The sequence below is a fragment of the Quercus lobata genome, chromosome 5, assembly GCF_001633185.2.
Source record: "Quercus lobata isolate SW786 chromosome 5, ValleyOak3.0 Primary Assembly, whole genome shotgun sequence".
NCBI classification, from domain to species: Eukaryota; Viridiplantae; Streptophyta; class Magnoliopsida; order Fagales; family Fagaceae; genus Quercus; species Quercus lobata.
The window spans coordinates 57,571,112-57,584,216 of record NC_044908.1 but is presented as its reverse complement, the minus strand read 5'-3'; the positions used below and the strand labels follow the sequence as shown (position 1 = coordinate 57,584,216).

Sequence of the window (13,105 nt, the reverse complement as noted above, 5' to 3'; positions counted from 1 at the left end):
GGCAATTATGGGATATTTTGAGAGTGTGGATTATTGTCTATTGGATATTTGGATTGACAACAAATCATTTGGACAATTGGGAGAGCTAACTAGTATTTCATTTGAGGACTTTGAGTTATCTACTGTTCCAACCTCTAATGGAACAGTAGAAGGGAAAGTTGAGCAGAAGCCCAAAAAGGCTTCAAAGCAAAGTACAGATGGTTTGAAGAAGAAGAAGCAGAAGGAGAAGAAGAAAAAGAAGAAGGAGAAGGAGAAGGAAGTTGAAGAGATTATCTCTGAAGTTAGAAATATGTCTGATAATGACAGTGATGCAGAAGAAGATGATTTCTAGATGCCTCCAGTGGGAGATCGTTGGGATTTTGATGATGGAGCACACACACAGCAGCACACACACAGCAGTAGCAGCGCGCACACACAACACAGTAGCAGTAACAACACACACACACACACACACACAGAGCAGCAGCAGCAGCAACACACACACACACAGCAGCAACAACACACACACACACACACAGCAGCAAGCAGCACACACACACACACACACACACAGCAACAACACACACACACACACAGCAGCACACAGCAGCACAGCACACACACACACACACACACACAGCAGCACAGCAACACACACACACACACACACACACACAGCACACACAGCAGAGCAGCAGCAGCAGCAACACACACACACACACACACACAGCACAGCAGCACACACACACACAGAGCAGCACCAGTAACAACACACACACACACACACAGCAACAGCAGCAGCTGTATACACAGCACACCACACACACACACACATCATCTGAAAGAAAGCCCTGTATATGGGAAGCATGAAATTTGAACAAAAGAACAAAAACTTTAATACAATCAAAGCTTTAATACAATAAGGTTGAACACCACCCTTTTTTTTTTATAAACTGCAATTTCATTAAAAAAACCCAATTTCATTAAGAAACTCTAACGTGCAATTACAAATGCACCTCAATGATACATTATGACTAAAATTTGTGCAAAGAAACACACATTCACACATTATCAATGAAAATCACATTCAGAAACAAAAATTCACAGAATCATATGGAAATTATGACAATGCTCTTTAAAAAGAACAAAAACAAGAATTCCCAGAAAACATTTTCCAAAAACCATTCCAACCACATAGATATCAAAAACCCACTAAGCAAAAATGACAAACATGAATAAACCCAATATGAATTCATTGATCAAACATCTCCAAAACCAAATATTGAAATATAAAACCAAATATTGAAATTGAACATTTATACCCAAAATCAAAACCCTAGATCGACGGCCGAAACCCTAAACCTAAAATCGAAACCGTAAAGCAAAAATAGGAACCCCAAAATAGGAATCAAAACAAAAAATTTTGAAAAACTTACTGCTAGTCGGCCTTGCGAGAATGGGTGTGTGCCAGCGATCGATGAGAAGGAAATGAAAAGGAGGAAGAGCGGAGGGAGGAAGGGGATTCACATAGGGTGGAAGTGAGGTAGCTTGAGATCGGTGAGAGTGGGCTGAGATCGGTGAGGGGAGTGTGAGATCGGTGAGAGTTGTCTGAGATCGGTGAAGGGAGTGTGTTGGAGCGGTGAGAGTTGTCTGCGATCGGTGAAGGGATGTGCGAGCTGTGAGGGGACTGTGTTGGAGCGGTGAGGGGAGTGTGGGCGATCGGTGAGGGTTTTGTGCGATTTGAGAGCGAGTTTTCTATTTCGATGGTGAGGGATTCCACGTTTCTTTTTTTTTTTTTTATACTGAAACTTGAAGCTGCGTTTTAAACGCAGCTCCAGACTTGTACAGTCCGTTTCAAGCATTTCTGAAGCTGCGTTTTTTAAACGCAGCTCAAGCTACAATTAAAAAAAAAAAAAAATTTAGCCGGACGAGCCTGAAGCCGTGTTATTGAGCTGCGTTTTTGGAAAACGCGGCTCCAAAATGCGGCTGCAGACCGCGTTTTTTGTAGTGTTGTGCAACCAATTGCATTTGGTGGTGCTGGTGGTGGTGCTGCTACTAGGGGGTTTAAAGGTAGAAAGTTTGGTGTATCAAGGCCAATAAAGTTTCAACCAATTGGTGGAAAGGGTAAGAAGGCTGCTGACAAGGGCACAAAAAGCAGTAAATGAAGATAGAAGATGTTAAAGTTTCAACCACTTTTTTTGTTATAGTTCTCACAATTAATGTAACTAATATTTAAATTGGTCAAGTGTTAAAAACAATATTGGCAATTTTGGTTGGAAGATGTGTATGTCTGATGGGTGGTGGACTAGTAGTTGGGTTTTGGTTGTAAATATGTTTGCATGAGACATAAAGTCATAATGATTATCTTCACTTTTGGCAGATTATGACATTATCAGGATTTTATTAATGTTAATGTGCATTGACACAGGATAAAGTGTTTTGATGTCTTGTGCTTGTCTTTGCTTTTGGTGGATTTGCTTGTCTTGTGCTTGTCCTTGCTTTTGGTGGATTTGCTTGTCTTGTGCTTTTGGTGGATTTACATAGGTGTATGTATTGACACAACAAATCATGTGTATGTCATGACAATAGGTCCATTTATGGGCAAGTGTAGCATAGAACCAAAATCAATATATATGGATTCATTTATGGGCAGGAAGTAAAAACAATAAATAAACTACAGAACATTTGCACAAAAACAATAAATAAATTACAAAACATTTGCACGAAAACAACACTTTGTATTTCAAGAGATGGATACAATAATCAAGGACTTAATTCAATTACCCAACCACATTTCAATAACCCCCCCAAGCATCATGGTAGATTTAGGGTCCTCACCCTTACATTGTTGTTCATTGAGGCAAAACACAACAACAACATTACAAAAATAAAAAATAACCATGACAAAACTAGTGCCAACTTGTATAATCTCTCACTCTCTCTAATCCTCTTAAGTTCCTCCCTAGCTTCTACATAAAGCTCATGAGCTTCTCTTTCCCTCTGGTTAGATCTTTCTTCCATTTCTCTAGTTCTCATTTCTCTCTGATTTGCAAGCTACAGTTCATTCTCAAGCATACTTATCTTTTCTCGGACAAGTGGGGCAGTTTCACTCCTACAAGTTTCGTTATCCACCCATTGAAAGAAGCCACATTTGGGACCAACCTAATCATTACAATTACAACAGTTAATTTCACAATTCACAATTAATCACAACTAATAATTCAATTCAATTCAATTCAAATGAAATACACCAATGGAATTGTTTCTTACATTAAATTGACTACAACCGAGGAATCTTCTTCCATAATTATCAGATTTTCGACTTGTTCGTAGGGCACAATTCTCATGAGTACATAAATGGTCATCTAAGGCACGGTAGAAACCACTAGTTGTAGACCTATTGCCGGTTGATGAAGACATAGCAAGCAAAAACCCAATTTCGAAAAAGAATTTTAAAACCCTAGGTTTCAAAAATTAAAAGGATCTACATAAAATCAGATGAACAGAGCATATGACAGTAAAAGAAAACCAAAACTTGAAGCTAACAAAGTCAGGAACTCACCCAATCAAGAGAAGACGAATGGACGAAGCACCAAAAATCAAAAATTCTATTTGCAACAGCTTAAATGCTGAACACTGTGTCTCCTTCTTGCTTGGTTTGCTTGCACGATCAAAACCTAGGAGTTTCTCAGTCCATTATCTCAAGCACATTGCATTGTGATCTTTGTTTGGTGAGCACGTTGGATGAGAGTGTGTTTTGGGATTGAGAAGTGTTTGATCTGTTTTAGGTTTTGTTTTTGATGAGTTTATGTGTTAGAGTAACGTTTGCACTGGAGGTGGATTACAGAGGAGTAACAAAGGGAATCACAAATGGTTAAAGTGTCAAAAATGAAACCACGGGTAGACAAACTAAATTAGAGGCAAACCACAGGTGGGTAAAGTGTAATTATCTGTAAAACTTATGTATTAAATTTTGTAATATCTCGTGTTACCTTCTCAAGAACGTGTATTTCCCTCTTTAATTTCTAAAGATGGTGTACAACCTGAATGTGGTACTTTTGAACTCTAAGCTGCAGGATGAGTCAGATGGATTCATTGACCTAAAGAAATAAAACTAAAGATTCCTCCATTAATGATCAATTGGTTCCATTGAGCAGACAATTGCATGGCAGTCTAGAAAGTTTTTATGGATATATAGTCGGATTCCTTATCTTATTCTTATCAAATATGGCCCTATGCCTTCTGTCATCTTATCTAAGCCAATATTCTACTATAGGATATTTTTCATGGTCTTCTGTAAAACCTACTATGAGATCACAGCTGCACCTAAGTTCTGAGGTACTGAGGTCATACTCTAAGTGAGATTGTATTAATTATAATCATCACCTACTATCATTCACAAATTAGGTGCCTCTAAAACTTATAGTAAGGTAAAGCTGGCAGCCTATTGAGCTGCTACGTTGCGGTCCAATGGCCTTGGAGTGCACAAAATGTTGCATGTGTAGTACATGCATGACTCATGCAATTACAAGCCTTGAATATAGGTTCTGATAAATGCGAAAATCCAGCCAGGTATCGTGTAGTTTGTCTGCGATGATCTGAATTAATAAGAGCATTTGGCTTACGCGTTTTTTACAGTTTCATAGGGGTGTTTGCGGTGCGGTTTTAGGCTATTTTTAGCACTGTACTTTGCTATGCAGTTTAGCCAAAATCATAACTGCACCGCATCTCATATTTGAGGTCACATGTGTGGTGCGGTGCAGTGTATAGTTTAGCTAGGGCCGGTTGAATTGGTGAGCAAAAGATGTAGTTGCCTAAAGCCTCAAGTAAAAAAAGGCCCCCAAAAGTTGTAAAAAAATATTGTGAATATTGCACTTCTAAAAAAAATAAGAATAATAATAAGAGGTGAGTTAGCAAACTTTTACTAGTTCTCATCTAAGTCTACCACTAACACTACTCTTTTACTTACCACTACAATCTGCCATATCAATAAGTATGAAAAATTTTGTCAAATTTTTTCTGTCTATAAAATTTCTAAAAAAAAAGAAAAAATTTTACGTAGTTCATGTTAATTAGTAGTAATTTTGCATCTAAAACAAAATAATCAATTATTGCCTTAGACTCCAAAATGCATCAAACCACCCCTGAGTTTAGGCAAAAACATAAATGCACCGCACCTCATTTTTGCGGTCACATATGCAGTGCGGTGTGTAAAAATTCACTTGCTATATAAAATTCAACATATATATCACCATACAATTCAAAATGTATCAGTAATATAACTATCTCAAATTATCAGGTATACATCAAACATGTAATGAAGTCAAGTACTTTGAATAAGGTAGAGTGGCAAGCAACTTAAATGTTTTAACTATCAAAATCTAATGCTCTTCGGTCCTCACTTTAGATCAAGAATATGAAGTAAAGAGTTTATGTGAAACACCAAGTACAAAGCAAAAAGGATTTACCCATACTCAAAGCAATTCTAGTCATGCCTACTAATTTCAAGTTTCAATTATCAAAACCATAATGTAAACAAGTCTAAAGCAAAGCATGAAATGAATTACAAATCCAAAACAAGTATTAACTGCAAACCCAATAAGAAATTGTTTAAATGAACATGAATGCAAAAAAAAAAAAAAAAAAGGTTTGTCCATCCAATGCTATACTTCTCCAGTTCTCCCCCTCCCAATTCTATTTTGTAGCTCACACTCCAAGTCTTCACTTAATCTTCTTTATCTGTTGCCAATTTCATCAATTCTATGAAAATAAATACAGAAAATGTTAGTAAACTAATAAACAAATAACAATAAACTAATATACAATTTAAATATATAGTTTTAGAAAATTACCTGCTTCAACATCTTGCTTAAGACTTTCCACTTCATTCATTGCTTCCCGAAGTTTGATTGGAATATATGGGTTTTGGAACCAATTTTGAGCACAGATAAGGGCCTTTACAGTTTTAGGAGCTAACGAACTCCTAAAATGATCCAAAACATGACCCCCCGTGCTAAAGGCTGACTCAGAAGCAACGGTAGACACAGAAATAGCCATGACATCTTGTGCTACCTTGGAAAGGATTACATATCTAGTTGAATTCACCTTCCACCAAGCCAAAATATCAAAACCCTCCCTATTTTTTTCACTAGCTTCATTAAGATATTTGTCCACATCAGTAGTGCATTCGTTATCATCTTCTGTAGCTATGTGTTCATCAAACTCATGTGAAACAATCTTCCATGGATCATATGAAAAACTCACACTTGATTCTATTGAAGAACCAACATTAGTGGCCTGCCCATTGCCACTAGCACTTGATAATTCAGTACCCTTTGCATAGTGGGCATACAATTCATCTAAAGCATCCATTACCAATTTTAAAGCAAACTCTGCCTTCTCTTTTGAATACCACTTATTAAACCAATATTTCAAATATTTCATCTTATATCTTGGGTCAAGAACCATGGCAATAAACATCATCAAATTCATATTTTCAATGTCTCCCCAATACTTCTCATATTTTTCCTTCATAGATTGTGCCATTTCTTTTAAGAGAGGATCACCATCAATGCCACACAATCTATGCAATTCACTTTGAATGCCCACTAGCTCACAAAAATAAGTATTTGAAGTGACAAATAAAGAACTAGAAAAACATAGAGTTACCTCATAAAAAAGCCGGAGAAAATTACAAAACATTCTGACATTCACCCAATCCTCACCCTTGGGAGGACCTATGTGCTTCTATTTCCCATTTCCATCTACCTCCATAAAGCAAGAACTAAATTCCACATCCTCTTCATGCATTCTATCAAAGGTTGTTTCAAACTTCTCGGTTGCCTCTAACATAAGATATGTGGAATTCCATCTAGTAGAGACATCAAGAGATAACAAACTCTTAGATTGGATTTTTTCATCCTCTATAGCTTCCTTGAACCTATCCATCCTTTTTGGAGATAATTTAACATAGCACACTACATTCCTCACCTTAACAATTGAGTTATGAATGCCTTTCAATCCCTCTTGCACAATGAGATTCAATATATGGGCAGCACATCTCATGTGCAAGAACCGGCCTCCCAACATACAACCATCCTTCATCTCCAACTTCTTCTTCAAATAATCAAGAGCCACATCATTGGGTTTAGTATTATCAACTGTGACAGTTATCACCATTTTGATACCCCAATCATTCAAGCACCTTTCAATAGTTTTTCCAATTTCCTCCCCTTTATGATTTGGAACTATACAAAAATTCAAAATCCTTTTTTGATAGGTTCAATCACCATCAATATAGTGGCAAGTGAGACACATGTAGTTGAGGTTTTGAATGGAAGTCCATGTGTCAGTAGTCAAAGACACCTTTCGGCCCATTTTCAAATAGCTTATCAACTTCTCCCTCTCCCCCAACCAAAGTTTAATACAATCCCTTGCCATTGTGAGATGAGAAGGCACAAGAAACCTAGGCTCAACCACCCCCATAAAGTATATAAAACCATCATGCTCAACAAATCTAAAAGGTAGCTCATCAACTATAATCATCCTCGCAAGTGCCATCCGAATTATCTCAATAGAAAATTTAGCAACAACAAGCTCATTACTAAACTCTCCCTTAACACCACCGGTTTTTTTTGCTTAGAAACTCAAAGTGGTTTGGCTTGTGTCAATGACACCCAAAATGTTCTTACATATTAGCAAATGAGCCCGCATGGATGAGGTCCCATTCCTCCTTGCAGCATTGTATTGCTTCTTACAATATTTGCATTCTAACTTTTCACAATTTTGTAACCTAACAAAATGCTCCCAAACATCAGATGGCTCTCTGGTGGATCGATTCTCATTAACTCTAGCTTTTTTTGGTAGGGATTCATCATCCACAATCAAAGGGTCATTAGGACCATTTGATGCTGGTGGATTTGGATTTGAGGGAGCATCCATCTAGGGCCATTGAAAAAACAAACACCAACATATATAGGTTAGAAAAGGAGTTTTGCAGGAGGTTAAGGCAATATATATATATATATATATATTGAATGTAATTGAACACATAGTAATTATGCCACATTTGTCTTTTCAAAAAGATAAAATAAAAAAATACTGAGGAAGTGAGTCCCATTCATAAGGGGGGGGGGGAGGCAAAGACCAAATCTCCACAAACAAAACTTCGACAAATATGATAGAAAGAAAAATGACATAGTAGGCTTTATGAATCCTTTTTTCCTTCACAAACAAAGCAACATAGCATGAATGAACAAATAAATGAATAAAAAGAATCTTGAGAGAGATAACTTAGGTTCTAACCCAAAGACAACAGTATGCAAGGAAAATTTGTTATTTTACAAAAGGAAAATTTTTATAGCAGGGACACATATGATATTTGTTACTTTACGAAAGGAAAATTTTTACTGTCATCAGATGAAATATTCATGAATTAAGTTGCAGATTATAGGAATTGTTTCAATCCAATGACATCATGTTCATTGATTACTGGAGAGGATAAATAAGAAGTGGTTTTTCTAAACATGCTAGTGCATTATAATTATTCTTGAAGAACATAGCCAACTAAGATGAAATAGAGCTGTGTAGATCAAGCTTGCAAGTTGAAGGATCTGAAAGGTCATGAGGAAATAAAAAAAAGTTACATTGGTATGGTTAGAAGTAAAAAATTTTCTTGCTCTAGCAGAAGCTTAAGAATCTTGAGAGAGGTAACTTAGGTTCTCACTTCGTTGCCACTTGCCATAGATTATATAAAATAACAAATTCCTTGAAGATGGAAATTGATCACAACTTATAGCTTCTAAAGTAAATAATATCTAACATAAAATATATATATATATATATATATTGTAGGGTCTGATTTTTCTGATCTAGCCCAGGATGCGTGGGACTTTTGACCAGCAAGCCTGGTACAATGAATTTGTAGAGAGTGGGCCAAAGAGCTAGGTTTTGGTGTATGGACAACAGTTATCATGGTGTTTTACTTGATAGGATGAGATGGACTAAGTTCATCTAGGAGAATTGGTCCTCAATACAGTTTCGGGAGCCCTTTCTGGTCCCTCTTATGTGTTGGGGGGTCTTCGCCCCGCCTCATCTGCTTCTCTTAACTCCCCTTTTATAGTAGTTTTCTTCCTTCTAAATGGGGTCCCTAGGGTAGGTACTTGTCCCATCAGCCCTTCCCTCCAGTTGTTGGGAGTGGTTGTAAGGACAGAGAAGTATGGCCATGTCAGGCACAAGGCACTGAATGCAATAATGACAGCCTTTCCTTTAAACACTCTCGTTGTCCTTTTCTATTTTAGTACTTTTCCCACCCCGTGCGATGATAGGGAGTGTCACTACCTGTGGCAGGTTACCTCCTTCATCCTCGGCTACACTGTGTTGAGGAGGGCTCTCCCCATGGCCGAGGAAGGGCTTTTCCTCCCCGTGACCGAGGAGGGATTTTTCCCTTGGGCTGGGCCTTTGGCCCAATATAGACATCGACATGGGCCTAATGGTCTTTTACCCCCCCCCCCACACACACACACACATATATATATATATATATATATCTAACTTAAATATCTAACATAGGAAGTTCCGAGTGCCAGTATACCAATGGCAACACAACAATCAATAAAAAAAAATATAATTAACAAAGAAAAACTTTAACAATAGAACAATGAGATACGGCTAATAGTCTGGTACAATGGTAGTGAATTGAACAAAGAAAACTTTAACAATAGATTGACTTTAACAACTTGTCCTGAGTGAATAGTATAATAGGCCAATAGATTAACTTTAACAAAGAAAAACTTGCAGCTAAAACTAAAGCTATTTTATGGGCTCTTCATCTAGCTAGAGGGAGATCATTGTGGAAAGTGACTCAAAACTCAGTATTGACTCTATTCTTAACCACTCGGGCTGCCCCTAATGGGCTATTTCCTCTCTGGTGTCTGACATCTGGTTGTGGGCTAAATCCTTTGTTTCTTGTTTGTTTTTTTGGGTTAAAAGAAGTGGAAACGCTGCTGCTCATGAAGCAGCAAAGTACACATTGATGTCCTATTCTTCTTTTTCTTCTTGTCTGGGCAATCTTCCAGCCTCTGTGGCTTCTACTTGTAAGGAAGATGCCCTTGCTTTGTCTATTTCTAATTTTTTTTGAAATATATATTGAAGGTTATCAAAAAAAAAAAAAAACTTGAATTGAACACATGAATACCTCAATAGTAAGCAATTGGTACGGCAATCTAGGACTATAGGTTGAAGTGTGGCGGCTATGGTTACAGAACAATGAGATATGGCTAGGGTATTAAATTATTAATGTATTGATCTTTTGTCCTTATTATATATATATATATATATATATATATAATATTAAATAAATAAATATATTAATATATATAAAGGGTGTAGTGCGGTGTGGTGCGGTGCACTGTTACTTGCGGTGCACTGTTACTTGCGGTGCGGTTATGCCATTTTGAGGGAGGTTTTGGTGCGGTTTGTGCAGTTTGGTGAACACCCCTAGTTTCATATATAACCAAATTGTTGACAGTAGATAAATTCTTTACTTTACATGGACCCTTCGTAGTCTGAAAGGCCAAATTTGTGTCTCTCCTCTTAGGTTTATGATTGATCTTACTAATTAAATTCGTGGATGGATCTACTATAAACATGAGAGGATAAAACACCACATTACCTTATTTAAGAAGTACTTAATAATTTTTTATATTGATGTTATAAAAGGTGATGATGTACAAAAATCGTCGGTGAGTTAATCATTCACACACATGCCAATGGGTGTACCTGAAGAATAAAAGAGAAGAATCAATCAGAGAGCACCAATGGGGTGCCAGCTAAAAACCCTCCGAATGTTAAGTCAATGATAGAAGAATTTCCAAGAACTCAAGAGTGCTAGAGGCAAGGAGAATTCACATACCTCAAAAGGGTTATATTTTGTTGTTTATATAGTAGTGGAAAGCTGACCCGAATCCTTTGATATGATGGAATTTCCTTATAGAGAGAAGGGTCCCAAGATACTTGGGATCACCTTCCCATATATAGCAGATTTGATTGTGCAGTAGGATCTTTGGTTGTGATGCGTAAGTAATTTCCATGTATGGACATATGAGTAGACCCCACGCAAGTTCCATGGAAAACCCTACAGTGATGGGTTGTTGGGATTGGGGGTTGGATCATCAACTTGGATTGGATTGCCCATGGGTCGGTCATCCCTTTGGGATCAGTTTAGGTGTAAGGCCGATGATCAAAAGAGAAAGGTTTGTCATGCGAGGAAGGTTTGTCACACGAGGAAGGTTTGGCACCCCAAGTCAATCAATAAAAAATTATCCTCATCAAAGGCCATGCTCAAAAGTCCTACTTAGTATGCATGTGCATGAGCTAATACCATGTGTGCGAAGAAGAGGACTTTCCTCTCACGGTTACATCTATCATATTATACGCTTTTTGCTGTTTAAGATTAGTTTGGCAGCCTTGACAGGAAAAGCACGAAGTCAGGGGGTAATGGGAATTGCGGCCCTCAGAGCCCTAACTACGTAGTTCATATTTTGATTTTTTTTTTTAATAAAATTTTTAACATTTCTTTGTGTTTATGTTTAGTTTTTTTAACGTAATTGTCCAAAACTCATTGATTACCTGATTAATCTTTCGGGTGTACAGGGTAATTAGGACTTCTTGGATTTTATGAGACTGTAAAAATCGTTGTACCAACCCTTAAGATTTTTTATGTGTGCGTGTATATATTTTTTAAATATATATCCATCTTTTATATGTCAAATCTTATTAAAAATTTATAAAGAAGATATTTTCTACTTTATCAATGTTTTCTAAGGTTAAGAAGTTGTCAAAGAAAAACAATGATAAAAAAATACAAAGAATAAAAAGTTTTAATTGAAGAAAAGAATTAATAAAAATATTAGTGAGTGGTGTAAAATTGTGTAGAGAATATAAAGAGATATTTTGTAAATAAAGAGATTATAAATAGATTATGAAATCCAACGGTTGATTCAACAAAATACTCTTTCAATGAAACCTTATGAAATGGTGTAACTTTGGTGTTTATGTGAACTTTTATATACCTAAATTTAAGTGTTAACGTGTGATAAAATATTTTAGTCTCATAGAACTAGGGTCTGAATTCTCTTCCTAATTGTTCTAATTATCAAATAATAATAATAATAATAATTAAAAGATGTTTTAGCCCATTTAGATTTTTCAAACTTTACCTAGCTACTAAATTTCCTACATTAGTCAAATTCTATAGATAGGAATGAAATTTGCAATGATTGAACCAACTTCTCCTTTCATTACCAAGGAAACTTCCAACCAGTACATTTGTTCTTGATTGTACCCGTATCCAATCGGTACTTGTATTCGATACATGTCTGACATGGATACTTTGTCAAATTTGTTGTGTCCGTACGTGCTTCACAGACTTGAGCTGGTGTTAGGATTTTTAGTTTTGGAAAATTCCATAACAAGTTTGGGTGTAATTTTAAATGTCAATTTTCCATTGTAATTAATGTATAGTTGTGAGTTGCAAGTTTGTAATTGGTTGAAGATGTTAAAAGCTGAAAGTTGGAATTGCAAGTTGAAGGAATTCGCACGATTGAGTTTGGGGTGTTAGACGATTTCACATTTTGAAAAACAACTGAGGTAGCAATTTTGCCTCTCAATTTCCTGACATTGTTTGGAGGAAAAATGCCAGAATCTGAGGAAAATTGGTTACAAACTTCTCAACAGTACCAGACCCCATATTAAAGAGTTGGAGAGAATCCAATATCCCTTGAGCTGAAACCCTTTCATTCTCTCTATCATTTCCCTTTCCAATTGTCAATTATCTTTCGAGGAGATTATATCCATTACACACAAAGAAACCTTCAGAGTTCTTGATGTTAGCTGGTATTGGGAATCATTAAGGACCAATCCCAAATCTCTAAAAGTTCTTGGAGTGATCAAGGAAACTTGATCATGCAGTTGGCGGCTCAACTTGCGTATCTGGTGATAATCAAGGAGAAAGGATTCGAGAGATCGGTTGCTGGCGAGAGCTGAAGGCTCAAAGTACATAATCATTAATTAGCTTGAAGGATTTTACAAGTGATATGTATTGGAACTATTCTTAAGTAGTGGATCC

At 36.7% G+C, this 13,105-nt stretch overlaps 1 protein-coding gene across 1 annotated transcript; it reads right to left on the bottom strand.

The window, feature by feature from the left end:
• Positions 1-6,726: 6,726 nt before the first annotated feature.
• Positions 6,727-7,920, bottom strand: LOC115990770 (zinc finger BED domain-containing protein RICESLEEPER 2-like). The gene is made up of 2 exons (XM_031114561.1): positions 7,671-7,920; positions 6,727-7,226 (listed from the first exon to the last, which is right to left on the bottom strand). The coding sequence occupies exons 1-2, from the start codon at positions 7,918-7,920 to the stop codon at positions 6,727-6,729; spliced, it is 750 nt and encodes a 249-aa protein (XP_030970421.1).
• Positions 7,921-13,105: the final 5,185 nt, after the last annotated feature.